The 16,724-nt window shown below is 35.8% G+C and overlaps 1 protein-coding gene across 1 annotated transcript in view; it reads right to left on the reverse strand.

Moving 5' to 3' along the window:
• LOC145283565 (spondin-2-like) overlaps window positions 1-16,724 on the reverse strand; it is a 43,375-nt gene that overhangs the window by 556 nt on the left and 26,095 nt on the right. The window contains exons 2-4 of the mRNA XM_080132467.1: window positions 10,285-10,496; window positions 4,938-5,481; window positions 1-564 (exon numbers count right to left, since the gene is read on the reverse strand). The exon at window positions 1-564 is cut by the window's left edge and continues 556 nt beyond it. Of these exons, the coding sequence (XP_079988593.1) occupies window positions 332-564; window positions 4,938-5,481; window positions 10,285-10,496 (989 nt within the window). The 3' untranslated portion in view covers window positions 1-331. The remainder of the gene's footprint in view (window positions 565-4,937; window positions 5,482-10,284; window positions 10,497-16,724) is intronic.

The raw sequence follows: 16,724 nt of genomic DNA on the forward strand, positions 1-16,724 counted from the left end.
AGATTACAACATACGATAAAACTTGATAAGTCGATAAATTCTATTTTTCCTTGTAATTATTTTTTCTACTGAATCATTTTTTGTAATTTTTGGAATTTATACTAATTTCGACATGACGCGCACTGCGCACGTAATAATGTTTTCACCTGAAATGTGTTGGCTTAAAAAAACATCAAAAATGTACATAAGAACCTATTTTTGTCGTTACTTTACACTTTTTTCCTTCTTAGCTCGTCTTTCAAATAAATGGAGTCGCAATTAACAATATAAAAACAAAACGATTTTTCGTTTTTCTTTTCTTTTTTTTTTTGTTTCTCATGAATTTGTTCAATCAGTGACGTTTTTGAGTCCGCAACGTCTGCCACCGGAATGGCTGGAAGTGACTCCATTTACAGTTACGCATGCTGCCGCAGAGTTCTTCTTCCTTCAGCTTCGGGCAAATCAGACCCTGATTCTTCTTTTGTTGTGTCACAAAACGATGCCGTTCGCGTCTGCCGAAACCACACGTTTTCGAACACGCACTCCAGTGACCCCAGTTGCTCACTTGGCAATCGAGAGCTGGGCCTGAAAAATAAAATAAATATTAAAAATAAATAATGAAATAAATAATAAAATAAATGATATAAATAATTAAATAAATAAAAATAAATAATAAAACGAAAATATAGATTAATGAAAAAAATAAATAAAAATAAAAATAAATAATAAAAATATAAAATAAATTAATAAAAAATAAAAATAAACGAACAAATTTAATGTACATATATAAAATAAATAAAAAATAATAAATGAGAATAAATGAATAAATAAATTAAAAAATATAAAAGTAAACAATTAAGAAGTAAATAAATAAAAATAAATAAATATAAATCAATAAATGAATAAATAAAAAAGTTAATAAAAATATAAAATTAATAAAAAGTAAATAAATAAAAATTAATAACAAAAAATAAATAAATAAAAACAGATATTTGAAAACATAAATAGTTACAATTCAAATCTAATAAAAAATATTGAATTTTCATGAGAAAAATACTGATAAGTTTACTAAGAAGTATGGAGTCATATAATGTACCTATTTACAATGCCTCCCCACGGGACAGAGTTAGACACCAGGGTCGTTTTTTAACGTGGAGAAAAGGTACAAAAATAAAAATTGTCTCAGTCGTGAAGGATTTCTCCTCCACTGAAAGAGAACGAGAAATGGAAGTGCCGCATCTGAAGAACAGATACTACACTTTGATAATGTAATGCGTCATAAAAATAGTCATAAAGATGAACATTCCGTAGATTAGAGATTGATGTGCGAGACGAACGAGCTCAAAGAAGCCACTTCATTTTTCTTTATTCGTTCCGTCATCTTTTTTCCTTTTCACTTCTTTTGGCGTTGGATTTTAATATCGAGATGCGATTCGGATGAAAGCTAAAAAGAAATTTAATTGTAACCGTTTTTCTATTTTTGATTCATCAGGATCGCTTTCTTCATCATTTCAATAGCAAGACATTTTCACAGGAACAAGTGAGGTCAAAACATTTTCCAACAAATAAAAATCGTTTTAAATTCCAAAATTAACATATCGATGCAAACTTAGAAACTCATACAAAACAGTAATGAACTGTAATTCAGAATTCTTGCGGGATGCCATTGCGACGTCCATCCTGGAAAACTGGAATGCCCCACGCTGAAATTCCTTTAAGCCTGCTGATATTTCTCCGATCAACTCAACCATTAAGAAGGTTAACACACACACACACACACACACACACACACACACACACACACACACACACACACACGCGCGCACACACACACACACACACTCTCTCTCTCTCTCTCTCTCTCTCTCTCTCTCTCTCTCTCACACACACACACACAGAACAATTTGAAATGAACTTTCTGACGTTTATATCTACTTCTTATTCAAGTACTTTAAAGCTTCTCAACAAACTTTGGCCTTTCAAACCAATTTTACATCTCTGTAAAATCGTTGATATATAAATACATTTTGTTTGTTATGTTTTTTTTTCACATTTCCCTAAATCCTGTTGTTGGGTTTGCTCTTGCTAACTGCTGACCCATTCATAACAATTATGTTTTATCCATCTTTTTCATGCGCCAATTTATCTACATATTAAATGTTAGCACTGCTCTTGCAATTTTGAAAGACATTACTATCGCCAGAATACACAACCCGATGCCAGAAGCAGCTCTACGAATAAATACAAATCTAAAAAATGCAAATAACGCTGAAACTTGTAAACTTCTGTGATTGACATTTTCAAGTAACGTGGAGTGAAATAAGTGCATAAACGATGCTACCAAGTCTGCTGCAAAAAGATACCCCTCCTTACCGGGCTAAAAATTCTTACACCTGCCAATAATTTATTTTCACAAGGCTATCATTTGCCTATGCATGGAATATTGTTGCCACATCTGGGTTCGTGCACCAACCACGACGCCCCGGCTCTTGGACACGGTTAAAGAAAATGTCTAACCTAATAAGACCCGCACTGTTTGCCACACCGCCACAGTGTTGCACACGTGCTTGTTTTATAAGCATTACAATGGAATATGGGTCCGCTGAATTTATTGCACTTGTAATCCCTCAATGTAAATACCCCGAACTTACCCAGCAAAACCACACTCCTTCACTATAGTAATCTATAATGCCAGACGTTTTTCTACTCTAATAGTTTTTCCCTGAGAACGCTTGCTTTTGGAATCCTCCTGTTTCCTGTTTCACCAACTGTACTAACATGCAGAAATTTAAATGGAATGTGAACAAGCATCTTACTTCCCAAACTTTCCATCCATGTTACCCCTTATCATTTGGGCCCCTATCACAGTAGCTCATTAGGACACGAGTAAAATACGAGTGGGGATATTTAGTGCTTGTGCAGTATTATAGAACTTCAAAACAGGGTTGCGGAGTCGGATGGAAAAAGTCCGACTCTGACTCCAACTCAGACTCCTTTGATATTTTTGACTCCGACTCCAACTCCAACTCCCAACTCCGCTCCCGACTCCTTGAACTCTATGTGGAAATCTATTCTGCAAATTCATATACCAGCCTCCCATATCTATTCAGCAAGCATTTTATAATTACTTTTCATATATATTATTTTTACATTTAACATTCCCTTATCTGATAAATATACTCATATATACATCTAACCAGCTTTATAAGATAAGTTAAGATAATAAAGGGCTAAAAAATTTACAATTAATTTTCATTATGCTATCATTTTAAAAGGAAATACAATATTTAGGGATAGGGAAACCTCTTTAGGCCATAGCATTTCGAAGCCAAACGCTTCTTATCAGGAGAGGGGAGTAAAGACACATATTATACAGAGAAGTTTTTAAAAGGATAATATTGCCTTTATGGAAAGAGGATCAAAGGAAAAACAGGAAACTGTACTGAGACTAAAGCTGCTCCCAGGACTGCCAGCAATCACTGTAAAAGAGTAATAAAGAACGAGAGAGAGAGAGAGAGAGAGAGAGAGAGAGAGAGAGAGAGAGAGAGAGAGAGAGAGAGAGAGAGAGAGAGAGAGTTGTATGCTCAGTCCGTTAAGTCTAAAGTAGCTGAGCAACAGCTTGGTTTCCGCTAGTTTTGGCAAATAGCAAACAAGATCCTGGACAGAAGCGTGTGCTCTATCCTAACAATGATCAATGGATCTGACGTAATCTCGTCAGCATCAGACAAAGCCAAACTCTTTGCCAAGAACTTTGCAACTAATTCTACCCTATGCGACCAAGACCGTCCCCCCGTATTTCCTCCTGTATAAGAAAACACACTATGCTGCATACAAATATCTGTGCATGATGTTGCCAAGCTAATCAAAAACCTTGATTCCAGTAAAGCAACCGGCCCCGATGGCATTCCAATTATAGTGCTGAAAAAACTTCAACCAGAACTAACTCCAATACTTACAACGCTGTTTAAGCGTTGTCTTAAGGAGAATTGATTTCCAACACCCTGGAAAACCTCACCAGTATGCCCTGTATTTAAGAATTCAGGTGATCAGTCATTTCCCTCTCAGTACAGACCAATAAGTCTCCTGTCCGTCATGAGTAAGTTGCTAGAATCTGTGTTAAATAAGTAGTCAACCACTCAACAAAAATAACCTCCCCAGTGACATGCAATATGGTTTTTGCTCTGCTAGATCTACAGCAGATGTGCTAACAGTTATATCTCATAGGATTAGCGAATATCTCGATGGAGTGGAAAATGATGATGTTAAGATTCTTTGAGATTTCATGATTTAGTGTGACCTAGAGATAACAGAGGAAACCGAATATTGTAGTTGTGAATAAAAAGATCAGTGAATGCCAAATTATTGATGTGGCTCAAACGACATCAACTTAACAGACAAGAAGAATGAGAAACTACGGAACTATCAAAAACTGAGGATGCAGATTACTAGATTATGGAATAAGTAAACTCATAGGTGCGCTTGGCTCAAATCCTGATGATCTTATAGAACAGATGAACTCCTTGGAAATCAAATACAACATCATCGTACTCCAGAAGTCAGTTCTGCTTGGCTCAGCAAACATCCTGCACTAGGTGCTTACCATCTAGATGATTCTTTGACTATCATCACTAACTTTGGTGCCAGAGCTCTTGAGGAAAAAAACTGATGTAAAACATCACAACATTGTAGAAGTTAATGGAATAATAATAATAATAATAATAATAATAATAATAATAATAATAATAATAATAAGAAGAAGAAGAAGAAGAAGAAGATCCAAAGGGAACTGAAATTATAGGAAATGTAGCTCCCACAAAAAAGAAAAGGCAGCAATCTCGGCAGATATCACACAAAATAGCAATGAAAGATCAAGGAGGATGGAAATATTGAAGAGGGAGAGCACTAAAGAAAAATTTGGATGTAGAAAGAAATTGATATCGCATTTGATTCGTACTTACCCGGCCCGACGTCGATAATTGCAAGTCGAAGAGAAGTCCTTGGTTGTCGTTCATTCTGATTGGAAACAACCGAAGCTGTCTGCGGTTTCTTGGCGATCGGTCTTTGATCCGACTGTACAAGTGTAGTCGGTTTTTGTGAACCGTTCGGATTATCGACTTCTTTTCGTATAACGTCGACTGGCGGTAATTGGTTAGAAACGCCGGACAAGTTGATCTTGTAAGGTTTACGTCGCTTGAAAACCGTTTTGCCTTCAGTTGTCTTATGGAAGATGACGTAGCCGATTCGAGGTAATTTCTTCAACTTCGGATAATAAAAAGAGTTGGCGTCATGGCTTGGATGAGAAGAGGTGATACGATAGATTTTCTCCGGGGGGTAAGACGGCCAATTTGGTGATGTGAATGTCATTCCTTTGTCGGTGCCGGCATCAACTGGAAATAGTTTGAAGACGGCCTTTCGGCGCCATTTGCCTTTGGAACACAAATTCAAGCCGCTTATACCGACAAACCAGTCGGGACTAGGAATGATTTTCACCATGAGAGAAACCTGAAAAAAAAAAATGGAAATAAATATAATGGTTATTCTGAATAAATTACCATTCATTAGTATTGCTATGGCTAATAATGTAGGAAAAAAGGAAACGGCACTAACCGTATGAGGGGTTAACCGGCTCCTTCCAAAGGAGGAAGTTTCATGGGAGTATGAAATTCACAAACGGTCCCCAGTCGCATGTATATCTCCATCAGGGGAGATGACGACATTAGGTTTTTGCAACTTTTGCAGGGAGGTGTCGACGTCCTCCTGCATACAGCGCTTGGAATTCCCAAATTGATCACCAATCTGGTACTGACTAGGTTTAAGCTTGCTTAACTTTGGTGATCTACCGAGAACTAGTGTGTCAATGTGATTATGCCCTACAACTAAAAATAAAATGTAGCAGACAAATAAAATAAAAAACTTATTTTCTCTTGCGAATCAATGTTCCTAGTAGGTGATTTGGTCACTTATTGACCAATCAGCTTGCAGAGCGCATTGATCCCATCGGTTACCTAAGGAACTTCTTTAACCCCTTTGGGAATCACGATCGATCAGCAAAGGGAACACAAGAATCAGCGAAGAAAGAAATTCTTTCTCCCTCTCCTGTTCCTGTCTATCCGACGCTCCAGCATTGGCGATTTTTACCGCTGGTCAGTCTTCAACATTCCAAAGAATTTTCAAATTTTCTTTTTCCTCAGTCGAACGCCGTCCAACTTTCTGCTATTGAAATAAACGCTGTCGTTGTTATGCTAAAAGTGGTTTAGTTTTTTTTTTTCTCCTGTTCTATGTTTTCATTTATTATTAATATATCGAAGTGCATCTCACGTCTCTAAAATAGCACGTTGCTCGAAAGCTCATCCTTCAAACTCCTCGGATTAACATTCACAGGCAACATCAATTGGAATAAATACATTGAAGGCATTGCCAAAGTTGCTGCAAATAAAGCAGGTTCTTTCTACAATGCTAGAAAATTACTCACACTTAATAGTATACTATGCATCTACAAAGCGCCCATTGGCTCATGTATGGAGTATTGTTGCCACATTTGAGCTGATGCATTTACCACTAGTCTCTCTTGCGTAGGTACCGCATTATCAGCCAAACTCCAGCCCCATGATGTATCATGATTCTGTACCCCTGTACCTGCTTTAAGTACTTTGATGAAATGTTCTCTGACGAAATCGAATCACTCGTTCCTCCTCGACGTACATAGTCCAGATTAACCTCACAAGTAGCAAAATTCTACCCCTTCACTGTTGATGCCCCTAGATGCCGGAAAGCCTTCTACTCTAATATTTTTTTGTCTCTTGGACTTCTAGGCTTTGGAATTTTATCCTTGTTTCCTTCTTTCCTAACACGCAGAAGTTTAAGTGTAATGTGAGCAGACATCGCGCTCATTTTCTCGCATAGTCTTCCGTAGACATGATCGCAATAGTAAGCATACATGCGAAGTGGCAATATGTCTTATTTATATGAAAACTAAAATATTTGATGTTTTTCACTCTTTCAATGTCAAGATTAAAGCTGTCCACCATATGTAACTGCGAGAAATATATGCAAATTACCTCTATTTCCTAGATGACATGCTTCAATTACTAACTACGCCTCACTCAACTTTCGGCTTCATCTCTATGAGTGCTATAATGTTCGGTTTTGTTTCATCAATATCTTACTCTGCATCCGCCATTTTTGTTTTAAATACATCGACGATTGCTGGTAAAAATTTTCAGTCGACATTTTTAAAACCTATTAACATGTCTAAATCTAAACGCGAATTCCACAAACAAAAACTTAGAACTACTCGCCCGTGGAAGTCTGTTCTGGTGGCCTGCTTTCCAGCTAACTACAACATAGTCGTCTTCAAGTCCAATGTTTAACAAGTTCTTTTTTGAGACTATTGCATAACGGCATCTCAGCTTTTTTTTTTTATGCAACATCAAATTTCCTAACAGTCAGACGTCAAACTCTCATGTATAAATAAAATATTGTGCAGAGTCTTTACATTTATACATAACGAAAACGTTCGGGTGTATATAACGTCTTGTTTGTGTTCCTGTGTATATCCGTGTGTGGTTGTTTTCCATATACAACAGACAGCATACCTTTTTGTCGTGGTGTCATCTATTTTTCTTAACAACGCCGGACAAAGTTGTGAGTTCATAAGCTTTTAGTCTCCATTCACTTCAACTATTATGTCGGAGTCGCAATTACATCGTTGTTTAACGCTTCAACCCACCCTCTCACCTCGTATCGAGTGAATTACCCCAGAAATGTGGTTGAAGATTGCGCAACACTTGTCACAGAAGTTTCATGCGCAGGTACACTTAAAGTGGGTACATATAGTCTGTCAAAAATGAACGGAGCCGTTTATTTGTATATATATATATATATATATATATATATATATATATATATATATATATATATATATATATATATACTAGCAGAGCGACCCGACGTTGCTCGTGATTTAAAGAGAATTAAGAAATATTCCACACTTCTAATTGTCATCGAATCGGTGAAATCGGCCATTCGTTAATCAAATCAATTGATTGCCTGCTCTAGTCAGGAACTAACTGCTATGCACTGGGAGGAAGCTTCACATGCCTCCCTGCAGTGACTTAGTCCACAATTCATTTTAGTCTACATTGCAATGTAGACAACCTACTGTTGATTTTATGAAATTATTTTTAATTTTATATAATGACTTGAATTAAGTTTAAAATGCAAAAATCATACAATGATCCAATTATACTCTAAACAGAAGTGTTCATTTTGAACGAGCATCTGCTTATCAAAGAACCTACTGTTGATTTTATAGGCCTAGTCATTTTGCTTATGTGGTTATAAAACTTCTTGAATGCAATTATGTTGGTAGGCTGCATAAAAGTGTTAACTTTGACCCAAATTGGACTGTTTCTTCTTTAATCAGATTTCTTCGATTATCGATTTTTGATACTTATCAGAGGTATTCCGCTACAAAACTTATCTAAAATACTACCAGGCACATAAGTTACATATGTGTGAAATTAAAAAAAAATCGGTCTAGTCGTTTTTGAGTCTTTAGAGAACGAACACACACACACACACATACACACACACACACGCGCGCGCACACACACACACACACACATACACACACGCACACACACACACACAGACAAAGTGCCTTTTATATATATAAGTAGAAGAGATATACACGAGTATATATATGTATATATGCATATATATATGTATATATATGTATATATGTACATATATATGTATATATATATATGTATATATATATGTATATATGTATATGTATATATGTATATATATGTATATATGTACATATATATGTATATATGTACATATATATGGATATATAAATATATGTATGTATATATGTATATATATATGTATATATTGTATATATGTATATATATATGTATGTGTTTGTAGGAAAATATCCTTATTCAATTATATTTAATCTTTTATTTTTGCTAATCCTTTAATTTATGAAGCTTGATGTAACTACAGAACATATACAAATAAATGACCAAAGTCTATAGTTCAAATTTCAAGATGTTGAATATCTTACCGGTTATTTCTTTAAGTATGTTGAAATATTCAATTCTTGACAGCACCTGTTCTGTAGCGCAGAATATTTCATATAATTTTGCAATCATGCCTATATTTCTTTATTTTCTTCTGAAGTTGATGAGATTCTTTTCTTCTGATGAGTTAAGAGCGGAATAAATTAAAAAAATTTACATAATAATTATATGTATGATTCTGCGCTACGAAACAAATGCTGTCAATAATTGAACATTTAAAACAACTTAAAGAAATAAACAGTAAGATGGTCATCATCTTGAAATTTGGAATATAAACTTTTGTCATATATATATATATATATATATATATATATAAACATATCAAAACATATATGTCGTATATATATATATATATATATATATATATATATATATATATATATATATATATATATATATATGCGTCTTTATTTTTACCTCAATACCTCAAAATTTTTATGGGTTATAACAGCTTTTCTCACCAGTGTTGTGTAAATTCTCCTTTTTATTCCAATGAAATTTGTTCTATGTTTTTATTCAGAACTAGTAAATTCTGTGTCTGAATCTTTCGTCTTACTCAACCACTTCCAGCTGACTAGCCATTCAACTTCCGAGTATTCATCCAAGAAACACCAAAGAAGCCTTTGTGTGCTTTGCTGAATCATTTCTAACTATTGTCATGACTTTTTTTTTTTTTAACTTACGACAAATTCTTTCTTTTGTATGAACCACTTCCTCACACACTAGAGGCGGGGGCTGGCTTTCCAATAACTAAGTTGTCATTTCGAGTAAACCCTGTGATATTTAATAAGTTAAACAAATCTTTCTATAATAGAGAAGTACAATGATGATGATGATGCGAGCCTGATAATAATTATCATGCAACCATCATCATCATCATCATCATCATCATCATCATCATCATCATCATCATCATCATCATCATCATCCACTTCTTCCCCTGATGATGATGATAATGATGATGCGGGCAAGGTCGTGGTTGCTAGTTGCATCATCATCATCATCATCATCATCATCATCATCATGTTTCTTCGTATGTACAATTCGTAACATAAAGGAAACATGATGATGATGATCATGATGATGATGCTGATGGCGGCAATTTCGTCAATCCGAATGGTAAAGATTAGAGAGAGAGAGAGAGAGAGAGAGAGAGAGAGAGAGAGAGAGAGAGAGAGAGAGAGAGAGAGAGAGAAGACGTTGGCTCCCTTACCAATGGATGCATGCCGTCCAAGAAGATACCTCCTCTTGAATCACCAACTCCTTTGTAAATGGCCGGCAGTGTAAACACATCGTAGATACCATTTTCTCCTTGACTTTCCGTATCGAAGTCAGCGGCAAAACCTTCTTCGGCAAAACTCTTCACCGCCGGACTAGCGAATGTATCCAACTGCCACATGTTATACGTGTGATCATGCGTGCGACCTACAAACAACAGAAAAAATAAAACAAATTTATTATTTACAGATAAATTACTTGGTAAAAATTCAGTTGTAAATTACACGCTTCTAGAGATTGAAGGGTCAATCCCCAGTGCGAGCGACTCTAAAAATATAATTGCGAATTACTTAGAATTTATATTCAGTCATGGCGGATGGGACGAAAATATACTACTTCCGTAAATTAAATAAAGTGTTCCGCTCGAAATTCTTGCAGATTTCCGAGTTCAACAGCAAAAATGGCGAGTCAGAAAGATTCCCGAGTTTGACAAGATGCATCTGAAGAAAGCCGGAGATTATATCGATCAAAACTTTGTGAGAATAAATTTCAAGATGAGAACAATAGTTCGAATAATCCAAATAATATGAATTATCAATTCTTATCTAAAAATTTCAAAACAATAAAACAAAGTTTATTTAGGATTTTATCCATTTTGATGGCGAACCAATGAAATTTTGATGGCGAACCAATGAAATTTTGATGGCGAACCAATGAAATTTTGATGGCGAACCAATGAAATTTGGTAAATATTTGATATTTGTCGTTACATTACGACTGTCAAGTGCTGTGAATATATCATTTTCTTAACATATGGCGAACTTTTTTTTTTTTTTACATGGGGGTCACCAATTATCAAGGCCCGAAGGCCACTCAGGGATAAGGGTTATTGCGTGTACAGTAATCAATGAGATAGTATTGTAGTAATCATTAGTATTGGGGGTTTTGATAGAGTGTCTTACTTAAGGGGGCGGTTTGTCAGGAGTTTGTTTATGTTGGACTTGAAGACGTCCAAGTTGTAATCAGGTGGGAAACAGGAGAAAAGAACGATTAGAGGAAATTTACTGATTATATATAATCATTTTTAATACCTACAGACACTAGTGTTTCATCCTTCCGGTCATGAGATTCGAACTCCGCAAAGAAGAAAACCACAGGGCCACCATTAACCGCAACGATATTCAAGTTAATTTAAACATTTATAAAGATATAAACGTTATTGAATGTAGATCTACAGTGACCGAGTAACTGAACGTCACGATCTCGCACGTAGGTTAACTGATCGACTTTTCATTCACAAATATTGCTCAACACTACAGAGCTCAAACTAAAGAAGCATATTTCATAAAGGAATGTGCTTCTTTCTTAATTCTGTCCCATAGATTGTACATGACCCACCTCCAGCTGTTCCCTCTGGTACATGTTCCCAGGAACCGCTGCTACATTCAGTAGTCATTTTTTACAGATGGTCAAGTAAAGATATTTACACAATACACACTGTCGCATATATATATATATATGCACACACATACACATACACACGCACACACACACACAATATATATATATATATATATATATATATATATATATAGCTAATATGTTTATATGTAATTTAACTACTTGAGGCAATGGTTGCATATGAATAAATAACGTAAAATTCTGATTTAAATAGCTCAATAGTACAATACTAGAGCTAAAATATTTTTCTTTAAAGATACCATGTTAATGGGGATAGAGACACAAGTATTTACTCGTCTTCGGAAAATTTTTCTTTATTGTTCATAGCATTGCATACAATAATTTCAGTCTTGATAGTTAAGAATATAACTGTTCAGCAAATTATAATTTGCAGAAATTTGGGCTTCATCAGTGTGTTAAAAAAAACAATTTTCCAAAAGTTTTCAGCCCATGAATAGGACTTTTCTAGTTAATACGGTCGGCATCCATTTTTCTTATCAACAACACATATATATATATATATAAAGTTTCAAGCGGGTTTTATCTGCATTTTTAAATTGAATACATTTGCCTGGTAATAACACCTATTTTACTTGCAATTTTTAGTAAAATCTTTCTTAGAACAATAAGTTAGGATTCTGAATTGCCATTAATTTGATCTTTTATAATGTTTGATTCTCAGATAAACTTCAAATTGTACTATTTTATTCGACGGGACGATATAATTTGATTTTGAAACTCTTCACTAAAAAAAAGGTGAAGCCTTAGCGACATCAGAATAATCTTTGCTGAGTGGACGATCTCATTGCTTTTTTAATGTGGGTGAAAGAAAGGTGATAACGTAATTAATTACCAAACATTAAATGCTAAATTAAATATATCATTAGTCGTTTGGCGTTCATTAAAACGTTTAAATGATAAATGGCGTTTTTTATTTTTGTTTGAGACAGGATTGGTTTGCGTTACAGACAGAAAGTCGATTTTAAAACGATATGTTAATTAATATCTTTCGACGGTGATTTGCTATCTGAAGAAAAAATAAACGGTTCCGGCCGCGCCATCTTTTGGGCTGGCATTTATCGGTCAGTACGTATCGAGGGAATGAAGTTCACGCACCTGCATTTTGTTTTCCGTTTTATCTATCCTTATCAAAGGATAAGACCGTATTGCTTAGCAATCTTCACCCCCTCTTTCTCTCCATCTGTCTGTCTCTTTCGTTCACACACTTCCTCTTTCTCTTTTTCTCCCTGACTGTTTCTTTTCCTTCTTTCTGCTGATTATGAGCAATTTTGGGATGTAGCACTTGAAAGTGTATCTAAAACATGATTCAGTTTGGAACGAAGGACTTCTTGCCAAGTGATCAAGGGTGCTGATTCGAAATAAAATAATTAGGGATTTTATCGGTTAAATGGATTCTATTACGCGTTTCTCATCATTTTTTTTTGTTGTTGAGTAAACACGTGTTTTTATTTATTTGTTTTAGGCACGAAATTAACCTTTCATGTCAAAAATCAAACAGTGAGCCAAAAACTCTGGATCGTTTTAGCATGATCGATACACACACACACCAACGGGCGCACACGCACACACAATAAGTTGTGATACAACGAAGCAGTGCTTTTTTATTTTTTTATACAGCAGTCACCACTTATCAAGGATCGTAGGCCACTCGAGGATAAGGATAACCAGTGTACGGTGGTAACCTGGATAACAGTGTATTAATCGTTAGTGGTGAAAATTGCGTAGAATTTGATTATTAAGGGAAAGTTCAACAAATACTTGTTTACATTGGACTTGAAGACAGCCATATTGTACTCAGCTGGAAAGCAGGCTAACGGAACAGAGTTCCACAGGCGGGTAGTTCTAGGAAAGAACCTTTGTTTATGGAATTTACATTTAAATTTAGACACAGATAGAGAGTGGAGGAAATTGTCGATAGTAGTTGTAGCTAAACGATTGTTTTTTGTGAAGTTTAGCAAGGTGGAACCATAGATTGAAACTCAGACGAGCACTTTCTATGTAAATAACGATAAAACAGACACGCTCGCGCCGTCTCTTCTGTAGGAAAGAGGTTGAAGGAGGAGAAAAGGGTATCACCTACTAGGTTTCAAAGCTGCTTTAGACTTTGGCAAGGCAGGATAGGTGGTCTGAGCGGTCCCTGTCCAGGTGTGGCAACAGTACTCCATAATAGGGCGTATCAACTCTTATGCAGATAGAGGATTGCATCGGGAGTGAGATACTTTTTGGAGCATTAGAAAGACACAACCATTTTTTCGACGAATTTGGCAACAGATTTGATGTAGATTTTCCATTTCAAGGTATGAGTGAAAGTCAAATCATGGAGATTCTTTGAGACGAAAGCCATTCATATAAATTGTCGCCAAGTGCTTTTATACTCTTTTTTATTCAACCCCAAAATGCATATTGCCACTTGGACGCAAGGGGTTATTATTTGGAATCAAGTCTACAGGGGATTATGTGAGGAGATAAGCGAAATGTGAGCTGTTTTGTGGTAGTATATATATATATATATATATATATATATATATATATATATATATATATATATATATATATATCGATTAGTTTGATGACAATGACCAAAGAAAATAATCATTTGGAACATAAGCAGATTAATCAGGAAACTGTGAGGAGTTAAGCAATGAGATATTTGTTTACATTACATTTAGCCCTTTATGACCTTGTTAAAAAATTCGTTCAGTTGTAAATAAATGAATATAATGGCATAAATAAAGTAGAAATTAATTCAAACACGCCTTGTACGTATTAGTTCAATATCTACCAGATACCTCCAGATTGCAACCGTCCATTGCTTACATTCTGTCTCAGAGAGTGGAGGATTTCGTTTGTTGTCCTAAACACATTTCTTTCAAGCACTATGAATAATAATCAAGGTAAGTTTATGAAATGCAAAAATTCTCAGTGATAATTTAACTATTGAACTTCATAATTTTTCAGTTTGAAGACACCCATAATATCATTACCCTTTAAACTAACTAAAATTAGCATTTCTTTAATCATCTACATCATAATTAAGGCTATAAAGAGTTAAGCTTCTGCTTGTCAGTAAAGTCAGGGAAAGAGGAATAGGGAGGAAATTCCAAAATCTAGGAAATAAATAATTTGAGTAGAAAGCTTTCTGGCATCTAACAACCTCTACAATAAAGAGGTTGGATTTTGTTGCTAGACGGGTTTGTCGATATATGTGCGTCGATAGAGCACATCATGTTCGTCACAACACATTCCATTAAAATACTTGTAAAGTGCTGACTCGAAATCAAGTAATTAGCGGTTTTATCAGTTAATGAGACAGGGTTTTCATCATGTATTTTGATTTAGCATGCGTTTTTAGTTATTTATTTTAGACATGTAAAGAGTGAAAGTGTTAGCCAAAAACCCTGGATCATTTTAGTATGTTATATCCATCCATCCATAAATACATCCATCCGTCCATCCATCCATATATATATCCATACAACCATCCATCCATCCATCCATACATACATACATACATACATACATACATACATATGATGATTGCTGCATCTTTCCAGATGATCGCTATCACATTGAGTTCTCCCAATTTCGTCGTCCATGCCAACTCAGATGACTCTGCACTCCCGCCACAGATTTGCACATCTTGAAGCAGATGTGACATACAAATTGAGCAATTTCCACTGAGTTGACTTCCTTTGGAGGTTAAACGGTATTCCTATGAACAATCGCATGTCTTCTCAAACCAGCAGTAGACCTGCAAACTTTGCTGCATATTAAACAGATCGTTTGGTTCAGACTAGTAGGTGCAAAGTTTACTTGAACAGGAGTTTTGTGCGACTTAAGGTGATTGACATAGCCAGCTTTTAAGTGTCGCATTTCCAGCTTTGTGTGTCATGGTTAAGACCATCAATTAAACTTTTGCGAAACTCTCACTTCAGATTGCTGTGGGCCTGCTTTCTTTTCTCTAGAGCATCACAACTTTCACGTACAAGCTTTCGCCACTTCGATCTTTGCTGAGTAAGTTCTTCCCATGTGTCGATGTCGATTTGTAAGACTTTCAAATTATTCTTTGTAGAATCCCTGAACCTCTTCCTAGGCTTGTGTTGAGGGCGCTTGCCATTTTCCAGCTCCCCATACAAAATTGTTTTGGCAGCCTACAATCTTTCATTTGAACCAAGTGGATCACCCAATGCATATTAGATCTAATTACAAGGATCTCAACACTAGAGCAACATGCTCTCACAAAGACTTCAGTATCGGGTACCTGTTTGCCACTTGATGTTTAAGATATGTCTCAAGCATTTTGGTGAAATCGTTCAAGCCATTTAATGAGCCTTTGATGCAATGTCCATGTCTCCGATGAATACAACAGCGTGGTTAGCACACATGTCTTGTAAACGCAGATTCTAGTCCTGCCTGTGATGCCACAATCAGCCACATTCTATTCTCCAACCTTTCAAAAGCTACAGATGCTTTCTGAATTCGTCTGCGGATTTCAGTGCCGAGAGAGCCATCGCTCGACAGAGAACTACCAACGTAGACAAACTAATCAACTACTCCTAGTCTAGCACCACAGGCCATGATGTTCGGCTCCAAGTATGACTGGTTCGGTGCAGGAGTGAACATCACCTTTGTTTTAGACAGACTGATCCTGAGACCAAAGGCAGTGCAGGAGTCAGCAAAGCTATCCATTATATGCTGCATAGCAGCCCCAGTGTGCGACAACCCCCCCCCAAAAAAAACTAACCAGCATCGTCTGCATGCAGTAGCTCCTTGGCTAATACATGATGCAGCGTGGTGCTGGCATTAAACCTTCTAAGATTAAAAATGGACCCGTGGTTCGAAACTTTAACATGACAACCTTATCGCAATCCCAAAACGCATGAGCAAGTAGAGCAGCAAAATATATAGAGAAAAGAGTAGGAGCAGGAATATCACCTGTTTGACACCATTGTT

The sequence above is a fragment of the Euprymna scolopes genome, chromosome 8, assembly GCF_053919585.1.
Source record: "Euprymna scolopes isolate OS-2025 chromosome 8, ASM5391958v1, whole genome shotgun sequence".
Lineage (NCBI taxonomy): Eukaryota > Metazoa > Mollusca > Cephalopoda > Sepiida > Sepiolidae > Euprymna > Euprymna scolopes.